At 41.9% G+C, this 14760-nt stretch overlaps 1 protein-coding gene across 1 annotated transcript; it reads right to left on the minus strand.

Moving 5' to 3' along the window:
* Nucleotides 1-1184: 1184 nt before the first annotated feature.
* LOC147612404 (putative xyloglucan endotransglucosylase/hydrolase protein 8) lies at nt 1185-3456 on the minus strand. The gene is made up of 4 exons (XM_086783015.1): nt 3150-3456; nt 2897-2997; nt 2598-2791; nt 1185-1716 (listed from the first exon to the last, which is right to left on the minus strand). Exons 1-4 carry the CDS (start codon nt 3343-3345, stop codon nt 1314-1316), a joined length of 894 nt encoding a protein of 297 aa, XP_086639141.1. The 5' UTR covers nt 3346-3456; the 3' UTR covers nt 1185-1313.
* Between the last annotated feature and the right edge of the window lie 11304 nt (nt 3457-14760).

The raw sequence follows: 14760 nt of genomic DNA on the forward strand, positions 1-14760 counted from the left end.
TGTCATTTAATTATTTACAAAGGCAATATGTCTTGAGCATGTTGTACAAACATAGTATGACAAGCTATAACTCTATTTCAATGCCATTAGAGTAGAACACAAAGTTTTTCACAAATACAAGCGATCTCTTGGAGAACTCCATGTTATATACACGAATATAGTGGGTAACTGAATCTACATGAGCATTACTAAACTAGATCTAAGCTATGTTATTAGTCTTATGAGTTAGTTTATTATACAAACCGCCAAGAAGCCTGACTTGGATATGGCTAACCAAATTTTTAAGTATATTAAGGTGTTAATTGATTATTGGCCTTTTACACCATTGTTCATTAGAGCACCAAGAAATAATTGATAGTTACTTTGTCGAAGTACATAAGCTAATTGAAAATATAGAAAGTCCATGAATAAGACAATAATTTCTTGTGACAATATGAGTAACACATACAATTAGCTAGTAATTTAGTATGCATTGATCTAAATCTTGATGCCTTTTTGGACTATCGGATTAAGTATAAACTCAATTTACTTTATCCAATGCCCAAAAAAAAAGCATCACAATTTAGATCAATACCATCCATTGATCTCACCTAGGTCCATGGAAGATTGTTTTAGATCGTCGGATTAAGTATAAGTTCAATTTATTTTACCCAACGCCCAAAAAAGAGTCACAATTTAGATCAATGTCATCCATTGATCTCACCTAGACCAATGGAAGATAGCGCTGAGGCAAGGCGACAATGGATGGATATGTAATTACAACCCGTCCCCTAATGCCATGTGTTAAAAGTTCGCCACCTCCCTTCAAATTTGAGACCTAGGCCCACCGTTTCTCTCTCTACCTCTCTCTCTCTCTCTCTCTCTCTCTCTCTCTCTCTCTGTGTGTGTGTGTCTCTCTCACAGTGAGACAACACACCCCACACACGCTCAACAGACTAGGCTGCACACAAGTGATCACTGGCGATGTCTCTTGTGGAGCATTCAGCACTATCCGTATATACCATGACTGTTGGTACTTTCCTCTTCCGAAGGTTGAGATAACTCAAAGCGATGATTAACTAGACACTAATACTACTGTTTAGGAATGCACACGATAGAGGCATATGTATACAATTGCCAATTGCAAGAGTTTCAGATAGAAGTCCTCCACATCAAAGAAGTGAAACAAAAGAAGCCGATACTATGCAGAAAGAAATGGACTATGACAAACGTATCTACAAAGGAGATAAAAGGGTAGAGAGCTAGTCTTAAGAGGCAAGAGAAACCACAAGGAGGGAGAGAGGGGGGGAGTGGTGGGTGTGCGTGCATATGGATTAATCGAGCCCAACAGTGCATTCGGCAGGAGGGGTGGGGTAACGGGCCTTGTCTGTGCAATAGTTGTATTGCATGAAGGTGGCGGTGACCCATCTGTAGGTGAGTTTCTCATGCTCCTTCAGTGACCAGGCCTCCGGCTGATCCCACCACTGCTGGCTGGTGGCGCTGGCACAGGCCGGTGGCGCCTCCTCTTCCCACTGGCATGCATCCACGTGGAACTTCTCGTAGGTTGAGACGAAGGGGCCGGCCTGCCAATTGATCTTGTCCAGACCTCCCCTGGTCGCCCACCCGTCCCCGTTCCATATGCTGGAGAAGACATACATGGGCTGCTTGGATGGATACATAGCCTCCGTTTTTGGGGTGTTTCTGTGCACCCTTATGGGGACCTGATCCACGTAGAACCTGCAACACATGCAAATGCAATCAATTATTGTCCAAAGCTTTAATTCTGCTCAAAAGCTTGGTTAGGGCCAGTGCTCACGAAAAAAAACTGTTTTCTCAACTGGTCTAGAAAGAGTCGGTTTTCATTAATAAAAATCTTGCTATTAACTGGTTTAATAACCAAATATATATATATATATGTGTTTAATAAAATTTATTTTCTTAATTTCTTGCCCGTTGAAAGTACACTAAAGACCAGTTTTCTGTAAGCATTGGGGTTAGGGCGGTGCCTAGTGGACTACTTGAACTACTTGCATTGCTTGTATTACTTTCCTCTTGAATTTAAAGCACAATTTCTCTCCCCACTCACATTGGTTAGTCATTGTTTAACCTCCTAAGTCATTTTATTATGCACTACTTGCAGTGGCTTATAACCATTATTAAGTATCTACAAAGTCCTCTAAGACTATGCATAGAAGTCATTATTTGTAAGGCTAAATTCAGACAAGAACTGCTGAAAGAGTTGCATCTGAGGTGGCAAACATTCCAACAGACATTGGAAATTACTACACACCCCATCTTTACAAGGCACCACCTCAAGTCGCCAAAGGGTTTGAGCAGCAACCTCATGCATGGACATCAAACACCCTAACAACTGGGCTATGCGCTTGGTGGCGAGTTTGACCATCTAATCCATCACCCTGTCTGAAACCAACCTAACATTGTGGACAAATACATGTGCAGTAGAGTGGACAAGTACATGTGGCAGAGTGGACAGATACATGTGCATAAGAAAAAAACAATCAGAAAATGATTCACATCTTTCAACTGATTAGAAAAAATAATAGCACATGAAGGGATGCTTAGATAATTAACATGCAACAAGTGAGGGTCTTTCTTACACAGTGGAGTGGCTGTTCCAGAGAATGGAATAGGTGTGGAACTCGTCCGTGGGATCAAACCACAGGTCCATCCTCTGCTCGCGGCCCCCAATCCCGTTCACATACATGTTGGTCTGCAGCACGTATGGCTGCCCACTCTTGTTGCCCAGAAACTCAAAGTCCATCTCGTCCCTATTCTCTGTGTTGGAAGATAACTGCACCACCCCCAAAACCCAACCCATCACACACAGCACCTTATCACAATGGAATTAATCATAACACCCTAATTATACAACGACATTAGCTTGAACACCACTTACATAGTACGCAGTAACCACGCCTGCAGAGTCCCCTGGAACCAGCTTCAGCTTCATGCTGAACCACCCAAATCTGAACTTGCCTTTCGACTGGAAGCCGGAACCTGCGCGGCAACATGCATTAACATGAAAACATACTAAGTGTATGCAAACAAATCCGAATTCATGGTCAATTAACCTTGCACCCACCCAACTGCATACATTTAGCAGGGATGAATTGCTGATTAATCGTTAATTACGTTGTAAGGCCATTAACCTGAGGTCTGATCAAGGACTAGGTTCCACATGCGCCCGTCTGGAGAAGACTTGATATGATCAGTTGCCCACATGACATCAAAATCGGCTTGAAATGCAGTGGTGTGAGCGACTGAAGGATTGCTTTGGGAGAGGGCTCCCCAGAATGATAACATAAGGAGGCATACAAGCACTTGCATGCTTCGAAGAGTAGCCATGGAGAGCACTGCCAAGGGGCTTACTGCCACGCTCACAACAGCACGAAATCGGAGAAGCTTTTTATGCAGGAGGATGGCCAGAGTTCCAGTGTATTGTTTTTTTGGGGGGGGGGTGTAAAATACTCCTTGTTTCTGAATTCTTATTTTGAAATTGAAATGTATAAGTATCGCTATCATCAATATTTATTATCCTGATTCATCATGAATTGCTGCAGTCCAACTTACAACCAAGGACAAAGAGAGGTTTTCAGGGAAAGGCAAGGGGAGCTATAATGGCGATCTGACCACATTCAGTGTGCAATGTGCATTACAGCACTCAGGCACTGTGGTTAATAGATTTTTTTATAAAACTAGTTCAAAAGACTAATCATGTTTTTTTTAATAAGTGGCATTTTTTAAAGCCAAAATAAGCCATCATTGATCATTGATAGGGGTTGTTCACATTGAGGGTCTGGAGGCCCACGTGCCACTTGGCAAGTTCTCATGCACGACCCATTGAGCCCGCCACCATGTGGCCCATTTCAAAAATTGCTGGGGTGGACATCTTGTTCACAACGAGTTGGGAAATCGTCATTAGAGCGGTGCCCTACGGGGGATGACTCACATTGCTTATATTACTTGTCTTTTGCATTTAAGCATTGTTTATAGCCACACTCATTGATTAGTCTTGTTTAACCTCTGTAGTCATTCTATTTTCATATGAATAGTTTCAAGTAGCGAACACGAAAAGGTTTTGTATATGGATGTCTTCTATGTAAGCTCTGTAGGAGGTTGGAATGTATAGGAAACTAGGTTGGTGCAAGGGAGTGAAGTAGGTTCGTTGAGGGAAACAAGGGGTTAGGTAAAGCCATTATTAATTATCTATCAAGTCTCCTAAGTGCTCCATAGGGTGCCGCTCTTAATTGCACTATCCTCACCACGCGTGCCTTTGGCCTCACCACTTACTCACAAAACCTATGCATGTGCGACACATTGTTTTCTTCTTCCCCGCCCTTTCTCTCTCCCCAACCTTCCTATATATCAATGTGGGGAGTTGAAGCACGAATGTGGAGGCAACCTCTCTCCATCTCTATATGCGAACTGAAGGGCAATGTAACATCGGCCAACCCAATTGTTATTCGGCAAGCCGGCTAGGAGCTCGCACAAGCACCATGGGGTTGATTTCATTACCTGGCATCAGTAGCCCCATAGCTATTTAATATCATCACATGGTCAACCAATGCCATCACTATCCATGTAAGGTGTCCTCCCCATACTCATTATGAGAGCTTAATTATCCATTGAATGTAAGGTACCTTTCCTATACCACAAAGTAAACTTAGCCATAAGTGCATTGAATAGCATGTTAGTAAAATTGGCCTTCACAATAGGGTTCGGGGAAAAAATTTGAGTGAACTTGACATGCTTCTCACTACGGATTGAAGAATTTTGAACAAACATTTTCTTCATACTTTCATCCAGCTACTACAAAATGAAGGTTGCATTTTTCCTTCTCCTCTCAAGGCAAAGTTAAGTAGGCTCCAGGATAAAACGAACTCGTCTTTTGCTTCACAAACAAGACTCTACCTATTTTGGCACAGTTACGTTTTCAACTCAAACTTGGCCTCAATGTCACTCCCTCATCACTACCCATGCATGGGAATCCTCTTTGCGGCAAGATGAAATATTCGAGAGATAGATGGCAAGAAATGATAAGAAAATTTGGGAAATTGATGGTATGCCGCTTTGCATTCCATGGCCAAGGCCCAAGTTAAAATTGGAGTGAGAAACCCTTGAAAGTCTTCAAGAGGATCTTACAAATGCATCTTTTGAAATTTTATTTATTATAAGAAAACTTTAGGGCGCATCTCCAAATTAAGATGCAAAGGAGTCCCCAAAATGTGAAGGTGTACACATTCATGACCAATATATGCCTACGATGTTTTATTTATGGGTCGCATTAATTAATGTGGAACGCCTGCTATCCATCCAACAAACCCACCCGTAGCATGTCCACAGTTCCCCAGCTGCACAACAATCTGAAGATGACATTGGAGTTGTCTATCACTATCGGGATTGGAAATGATGATGTGAACATCTCTCTCTGGGATTCTCTTGTTGAGTTTGTGTGTCACGAATGCACTCAGGCTGTCTTCTCGCTTGAGAGAGGTGGAACTTTGCACCATCTTCATTTCCAGATGGTTGCCCACATACTGTTAACGTCTGTAATATCAGTAGGCAAAACCGTTAGGCACTACTTGATGTGGAAAGTAAATAAACCACTGGGCGGTATTGTTATGTGTCGTGTATTACGCCAGATAAAGATGCATACATTTGAGGGAATGGTAGGCTACTGTCTCAAAGATCTGCATAAACCTCACTTTCGTTTCCATGCACACAACGTGTCTGTTGAGGAGATCTCGAGAGGGCGAACACTATGTTGGGTGTGACTCTTCGACAAATGGACAGTCACGTTGGGTGTGACTCTTCTGAAGACGATGAGAAGTGGCAAATATTTTCCAAGCGCCCAGTGGATCATTCCTAAAGCTAGCAATGGCATGGATTCTAGCAGGGCTCGTGTCGTGTGGAAGTGCTTGAAGACTCCTGAGTTCGCTGAGATCTTCGATATAAGAAAAGTATTCTTCAGAGATCACTATATTAAAGGTGAGTCTGCCAGGTACTTCCTTCCGAGGCCATCCCATGCAGCAGAAGAAGGAGATCCATAGGCCCTCCTAGACAGTCAAGAGGATGGTGTTCCGACAGGTGGTTACAATAATCCCATCCTTGTGGAAGACAGTCTACTTGATGTGGACTGTGGAAGACAGTCCACTTGATGTGGATCCTGTAGAGGCGTACATAAATTCATCCGAAGAGAAAGCTGCAGAGTTTCTCAGAGCATGTACAAAAATAATACTTCTAGTGGATTAATAAAATGTCGTTTTCCTTTTTGTCTGTAACTTGAATTTTTTACTTTTGGTATCATTATTTAATACATTGTCTTATATTTCATTAATGTCATGGGCAGTGGGCATTAATGAAATATGCATTACTCACAAAATATGCACTACTCACAAAATCTGAATATGCACTAACTAGCTAAGTTGCAAATTAGCCTATGTATTAGTGTTAGTCTTTAAAGCTGGGCAATGAGGTATAAATTGAGGTTTAAGTGAGTCACATAAGGCTTTAGTTAGAAACCATTAAGGAGAGGGAATGGAGAAGGGGAGGCCTGTTTCCCAGGCAAGGGAAATTGGCGGAGCCGGGAGCCCTTTTAGAAAAACTAGTCGACCCTTGTACATGCACGTCGTTTCATGGCCGGAGGTTCCCATTTTGCATTGATGGCGATTGGCAGGGATGATTGTGACTCGTGAAGAGAATGGTATAGAGATGTGCAAGGAGAGAAGAAAACACCGACTTGGATTTTTTACACTAGTGGGCAACTCGTGCTTTCGCACGTCTTTTGAGACTCCAAATTCAAGTTCCACTCAAACTTCCTCCTCCTCTTCCGAAACCTCCAAATTCTTGCCATGTGGAAGCTTTGTTTGTGAAACTCTTCCTTAAGATAATATAGAGAAGAGATGCTAATAGGGATGCCTTTATTTTGACAGCCACATTGACCATGATAGTCTCAAGAGGAGTAAGTGTGTATACAATGGTTCTTTAGTAAGTCCATTTATTTTTGGTTTGCTTTTTGTTGGGTTTGGACCATGCCTTTATTTTGACAGCCACATTGACCATGATAGTCTCAAGAGGAGTAAGTGTGTATACAATGGTTCTTTAGTAGGTCCATTTATTTTTGGTTTGCTTTTTGTTGGGTTTGGACCGTTGGGGGTGTGCACAAAAGGGTCAAATAGAAAACGGTCACTGCAAAGTGCGGTGTGTACCCGCCCGATGGGCCCGTTTGTACTCATGCCAGCCAGGCAACTTTTTCATTTCAAAAAGAAAAAGAAAAAGAAAAAGTCACCTAGCCTCACATTTTGTAGTATTTTTAAATTTCTGAATATAATTATATCCTATTTTGCCCTAACAAGAAAGAGGACCCCAGTCATTTTGGAAATTGCGAAATCACAATTACACATTCCCAAGATTTTTCTCATGATTACGTAATTTTTAGACGAGTAAAATGCTTTTTCCTTTGCGAATTATTTCCGTCCACATCATTGCAAAATCATAAAATTTAAACGAATAAATGATTCTTTTCGCAAACGGTTCAATTGACGTCAGCAATTGGCCCACCACAACCTCAGCTTTAATAGTTAAATATTTATTATTTCCTAACCCCCCCTGCCACTATCACTTGCACGCCAATCATTACCTTCACGGACCCTCTTGCCTCTAGTGGGAATCCAAGCTCCTCTTTAATGGACGTCTCTCGTCGGTCCCGTGTATGAAAACCTTCAATGGCGTTATATCGCTTCCAAATTTCGAACGTGTGGACAGTGGAAGTGCTTTTCCTATGTACTATGGCCTGTTCACACGTAGGCACTGCATAAATTTGGTAACCACCTTGTAACCAAAGGCCAAAAAAGTTACCAATTGTAACCCGAGCTCCAATTGGGGTTACCATTTGGTAGCTTGGTTGGGGATCAAGTTACATAATGGTAACTCAAGGTTTCAAATAAGTTACCATTTGGTAACTTATATTTTTGGAATAATTACCATTAGGGTGGTATATATATATATATATATATATATGGAACTTCTAGCTGAGCAGGCCAAATTCCAATATACTTTGAGTTTGAATTCACTAATTTAACTTCATCTTTGTGAAACGAATGCATTATGCAAATTGCAATTTGAAAATTGAAAACCCTCACTTTCGTAAAAGAGCGCGCTGTGCCATCAAGCTTGCGATCTCTTTCCCTCTATTTCTCTGCAAGCTGCGCATGACCTCAGCCCTCACCCTCCTGTATTCTACGATCTACCCAGAGTTCACCTCCGTCTCGACTCTCAACATGTGTACCTTTGCCAAGCGCCCTCGAGTCTCGACCTTGCTAGGTACATTGCTCTTATTTCTCCTAAATTCTAATTCTTATTCAAAAGCTTATGTGATGTTTGCCTGTCAACAACAGTGTGTAACGTGTTTGCTTTTTTTCTTTTTGAAACATAGCTATGTCCATCCTTGTCAATATTTTGCTTTCTTTATTTTTGAAACATACCATTAACATTACAGTGTGTTTGCTTTTTTAATTTCTGAAACATAGTAATGGTAAGTCCCTATCAACCTTATGTTTTGCTTTCTTTTTTAACATTGGTATGCACATTGCATATCAATCAGGCAAGCATCATATTTAACAAAAAGAAAATAAATAGGGAGGTATTGGCTATTATTTCTTGTTGGAGCACGCTGCACTCTACATATTACCTTTGATTTTATCTATAAACACCATCAAAAGTAGCATGACATAAGTAGTACAAGAGGGAACCCCACTAAGCTTTACTAGGCTTTAACCAACGAGGACATTACATACAGTTGATTGTTGGCCATAGTAGTGAATTATTAGTGGTCGTGCACCATTTGTGTAGTAGGGGTCATATGACATGAGGTCCTACAAGCTTATGGTACTATATGGTAAGTGTGCTAGCATGACATGCATGACAAGTGTGGTGTTCTAGAAAAAATAGAGTATATGCTTGAGGAGATTTGAGGATCTAAGTATGATTTCAACTCTACAATCATTTGAGCTTGATTAGATAAGAACCTAAAGTATGCTCTCGATGAAGCTATACATTAAGGAGACATCTATGTAGCAGGAGCACAAGCGATGTTAAAATGAAACGTGTGTTCTTTTAGCCCCTTTTAACTTTTAACATTGACTTTTATATTTCATAAAAACAAATAGTTTCAAAATTTTAATTTTTAAAAAGGCTGCCTCTGCCAGCTTTTAATTAATAGCTTTGCCAAGGGTTGAAAGGAGGGATTGTAGCTTTCAATTAATAGCGCTGTCAAGGGTTGAAAGGATGTAGCAGGACCCATATGTGAATATTACTTTGAGGCCTTGGCCTTGGCCTTGAAGATGGCTCGAAAGAGCGAGGGGTTTTAGAGCAGCACTTACTACAAAGCACCGGCATTGCTGCATTCGACGGATCTCATATGATGATTTGGCAGCAGCACTACATCCCCCTGCTGCCACAAACACACTAGCTGCCATGGGAGGTCGTTTGCCATCCGCAACATCAAAATAGGGATAGCCATGTGCTATGAAGGAGAACGCACAAGGCTTGCAAGAGAGGGTGAGCGGGTGTAGCAACCAACCCTGACATGAGCTCCCTAAGCAGGATGCGCTGCTGTTCCCAGCCCTCTTGGTGTAGAAACGCTGAAGGAAACACACTGTTGGATGCTGAACTGTATCCCCCTTTGCTCCTAGGAAGGAAAACGCTGAAGAGATCCAGATGTCTATGCTGAAATGATGTGTTTCTTTATATATGGGGAATTGGTGCTGGTCGGCCAGCTTGGCTACAGTCGGCCAGCTCTGAATATGCTCACGATCGACTGCCATTTAAATGCCATAAATGCTTTAAAGGCTGGTCGACTGACTTGAATGCTGTCGGCTCCACAAGTCCCAATGCTTTTGTCTAGATGGTTAATATGATGCTACAATGCTGAATCCAACCCATACCATGTGGTACATGCTGAAAACATTCATTTAAATGTCCATAAAATGCTTGATAAATCCTGATTAAATGCCTGATGATGCCATGCCATAAAATAATGCCATGTCACTGTACACCTGAATGGTGTGCACATGACATTCCCAGCTGCTAAACTGTTGCTGGGTGGTATACCTGGCAACCTTCGACTTCTCTGTGATCCTTCTCCTCCGAACCACTGCCCCCTTCTGTCTTTTGCTGTCGGGACTGAGGTCGTCTGCAGGAGTGAAATCCTTTGAGCCAAGACTCTATATACTACGGGAACTGAACGATGCTAAAACTGCTTGGAAATACCTGAGTCACCCCTGACCTGTGGAAACCTTTCACCTACCATCTCCGTCGTTCCTGAAGCTCTTAACCTCCTGAGGCGATGTTGGAGCAAACTTTCGTCTTCTGTGGAAGAGAAACCCCCTGCTGCCAGTTGAAGCCCAAAACTTATGTCCTCCTTTGATGATGGATGTCATTCTTCCTCAGAGAGTTCATGGGCAAACATGTATGCCTTGCATATGCAAGACTGACTGCTAAGATGACTACTATGCAAGCCATGTGCAACCCTATATGCTGTGCAAGAATATAGATGGATGGGTTACTAATGCATACCTAAGGGAAAATCCCTAAGGGTGTTGAAATATACAAGTGAATAGGGTGTGTGCGGGAACAAGCCCTTGGTTAGAGGCTGTAAAAGAGGAGATGTAATTGTGAAAGAACCTGTGAAAAGGTGAGAAGAATCTACTGGGAGAGAATAAAGGGTAGTATGAGAGAATTTAGGAGTGTGGAGTTATTCTGGGAGATATTCAGGGAAAAGAGAAGAGGTGGAGAGAATCAGGCAACAGGTGGAGATATTCTGGGAGTGAATCATGGAGAAATCAATGGGATTTGATGCTTGATGTAAACTCTATAAATTGAGGCATAGCCCTAATGAGAATTTGCTGGTTTTTGAGTATCCATGCCTACATTAATCTATTTGCTAATTACCCACTAATTACGTCTTAATTATTTACTAATCACTTTGTTAATGATGTTGATTCTAGTGTTTGATCCACCATAGCTCATCATTATGCTCAAATTTCAACATGGTATCAGAGCCATGCCTAGAATCAATTAGGTTTATGAGCCCATTAGTTAATTAATCAAGATTAGTAGATAATTAGCAAATAATCAAATTTTTAGTTAGTTTTCACTTCACCCCTTCACCCCCAGCCAGTGGAGGACTCCATTCAGCTTGTACACTCTAAATTAGGTCTTGCCCTTCTAACACAAGCTAGCCAACACACCTAGCTTCAAGCTCATCAAGACGGCGCAGCAAACCGCGAAGTAATTTAGGAGAAATCGCTATTTTCGCTGGTGCCTTTTTTCTGAAGCAGATTGGAGATTTCTTCTTGCTCAAGTCAAATCTTTCTAATTCCTCTTAGCCCCGGGGGTTTTCAAGCATGCTCTACAAGCTGGTGAAGACAGAATTCAATTTCATCAAGTCTACAGTGAGATCCAAGCTCTTCATCAAATCTGCAGGTGACTTTGGTAAAACAGAGATTAAGCTTTCAATATTTGGTAAAATCTTGTGTTTCTTGGCTTAATCCTCTACTAGACTCATTGCTATTGATGCCTTTGAAAGCATTTGAGCTCATTTCAAGTGTAAGGCACTAGATCTGGGCTCCCCGCATACTCTGTTTTCTGCACACAAAACAGAGCATTAATTTGCTAATCAGTGATTAATCAGTGCTAATCACTGTATTTTGGTGCAATTGAGGGTTCAAATTAACCATTAGGTATTTGATACAGATCCCTATAGCTTCAGATTGCAAAATCGGAGTTGGTTTGATACTCCAACCATCCCGTAGAAATTGGTTACCCTTAATTTAATGGTGATTTTATGCTGATAAAATTATTGTAATCATCTATCAAACACCACATTGAGTTGTAAAAGGGTAGACACTGCCCTTGAATCTTGAAATTGGATCAAGAGGTAAGACCCCCTTCACATCACCATGAGTTCAGCACAGGAAATAGCCAAATTTAATGGGGAACAGTTTTATACATGGTGGTAGACAAAAACCATTTATTTGCTGATGAGGAAAAATCTGTGGGGATTAGTTGAAGGGAGAGATGAATGCCCAGAGAGAGGAAAAAATGAGTGGAAGAGCAGGAATGAAAAAGCATTGGGACTTATTGCACTCAGTTTAAATGATGAAATCATTCATCATATCACAGGGATACAGTGGGCAAAAGATGCATGGGATGAACTCAATAAATTATTTGGTACACAAGCAAAAAATTCCAAGATAAATCTATTAATGCAATTCTACAAATTGGACATGAAGGAAAGTGAACCTTTAATCACACACTTGAACAAATATAAAAGCATTAAGCAACAGCTGGCAGCTATTGGCAAAAAGGTAGAAGATGATGAAGCATTAGCTGTACTTCTGAAGAGTGTGGAAAAAGGAGATTATAAAAACATTGTAGCAACACTAAAGAATGTACCTGAATTGAAGATACACGAGATAGAAGCAGCTTTACTAGAGCAAGAGAGCAGAGGCAAAGAGAAGAAAGAGCTCTACTAGAGCAAGAGAGCAGAGGCAAAGAGAAGAAAGAGCTCGACTCAACAGCAGGAGAGGAAAAAGCATTCTTCACCCGAGGAGGATTCTCTGGAGGACGAGGACGAGGAAATGGCAGAGTAGGAGGAAGGACCTTCACTTGCCACAAATGTGGAAAGCCAGGACACATGGCGAGAGACTGTACAGCAAACCCAGTGAAGAAGGAACGACATCGGCAAACTTCATGGAGGCTCCAAAGGAAGTGGAGTCGGATCATCTTTTCTGAGAGAGAGAGAGAGAGAGAGAGAGAGAGAGAGAGAGAGAGAGAGAGAGAGAGAGAGAGAGAGACCCCACAACCCAATGTAACCTGCCCCAATAAAGTAAAACCACCTCTGAGCCACCGATGATGTAGGCCACGTGGTAGATGTATGTGTGAGCACTTTAGTCAAGGTCGCGGGCACTTATAGTAGCCTTGGACACATAGAGAGAGAGAGTGTCAAGGACTATGGAGTTTAGGGACTTGAGGCACTGGTCGCGGGCTATCAAGTAAGAGGGAAACTTGGTATAGGGTCCAGGTGTGCTAGGATTATTCACTTGAGGGGAGGTGTTGAAATATACAAGTGAATAGGGTGTGTGCGGGAACAAGCCCTTGGTTAGAGGCTGTAAAGGAGGAGATGTAATTGTGAAAGAACCTGTGAAAAGGTGAGAAGAATCTACTGGGAGAGAATAAAGGGTAGCATGAGAGAATTTAGGAGCGTGGAGTTATTCTGGGAGATATTCAGGGAAAAGAGAAGAGGTGGAGAGAATCAGGCAAGAGGTGGAGATATTCTGGGAGTGAATCATGGAGAAATCAATGGGATTTGATGCTTGATGTAAACTCTATAAATTGAGGCATAGCCCTAATGAGAATTTGCTGGTTTTTGAGTATCCATGCCTACATTAATCTATTTGCTAATTACCCACTAATTACATCTTAATTATTTGCTAATCACTTTGTTAATGATGTTGATTCTAGTGTTTGATCCACCATAGCTCATCATTATGCTCAAATTTCAACAAAGGGTGGCCTGCAAGATTTTGAGAACTGGGTTTAACTGTGCGGAAGTGATTAACATGATGTCTGACTGAATGACTGATGGGAATGAACATGATCTAAGGCTGGTTACCCTGTAACGCTTTGATACCAATGTGACATGTGAGGTCTTCGACCGTAATAATCACAACCTTAGTCTAACTAAACTGCACTTAATGATGTTTAAGAGATAGACAAATATGTGTCAATGCAATGTAGCTATATTAGATGATGAATGCGGTTACAATGAGATCCAAAGGGATCTATGCTGTCCTAGATGATGTCTACCCCTGGAAGAGAGGGAAACATGCTGAATAATGATGAAGGATGGCTGAAAGATGGCTGTCCTAGCTCCAATGCTGAGTTCCACCACTTGTATGCTAGTATCCCTCTATGTAGGAGTTGGGAAGATGGCTGAATATGCTGATGCGTGGATGCGCTGCTGTTCCCAGCCCTCTTGGTGTAGAAACGCTGAAGGAAACACACTGTTGGATGCTGAACTATATCCCCCTTTGCTCCTAGGAAGGAAAACGCTGAAGAGATCCAGATGTCTATGCTGAAATGATGTGTTTCTTTATATATGGGGAATTGGTGCTGGTCGGCCAGCTTGGCTGCAGAGTCGGCCAGCTCTGAATATGCTCACGACTGCCATTTAAATGCCATAAATGCTTTAAAGGCTGGTCGGCTGACTTGAATGCTGTCGCCTGCCTCCACAAGCCCCAATGCTTTTGTCTAGATGGTTAATATGATGCTACAATGCTGAATCCAACCCATACCATGTGGTACATGCTGAAAACATTCATTTAAATGTCCATAAAATGTTTGATAAATCTTGATTAAATGCCTGATGATGCCATGCCATAAAATAATGCCATGTCACTGTACACCTGAATGGTGTGCACGTGACATTCCCCGCTGCTAAACTATTGCTGGGTGGTATACCTGGCAACCTTCGACTCCTCTGTGATCCTTCTCCTCCGAACCACTGCCCCCTTCTGTCTTCTGCTACCGGGACTGAGGTCGTCTGCAGGAGTGAAATCCTTTGAGCCAAGACTCTATATACTGCGGGAACTGAACGGCAAATGCTGCTAAAACTGCTTGGAAATACCTGAGTCACCCTTGACTTGCCTGTGGAAACCTTTCACCTACCATCTCCATCGTTCCTGAAGCTCTGAACCT

Source organism: Cibotium barometz, chromosome 45, assembly GCF_041138505.1.
Source record: "Cibotium barometz isolate CiBa-2024 chromosome 45, ASM4113850v1, whole genome shotgun sequence".
In the NCBI taxonomy this organism is placed as follows: domain Eukaryota; kingdom Viridiplantae; phylum Streptophyta; class Polypodiopsida; order Cyatheales; family Cibotiaceae; genus Cibotium; species Cibotium barometz.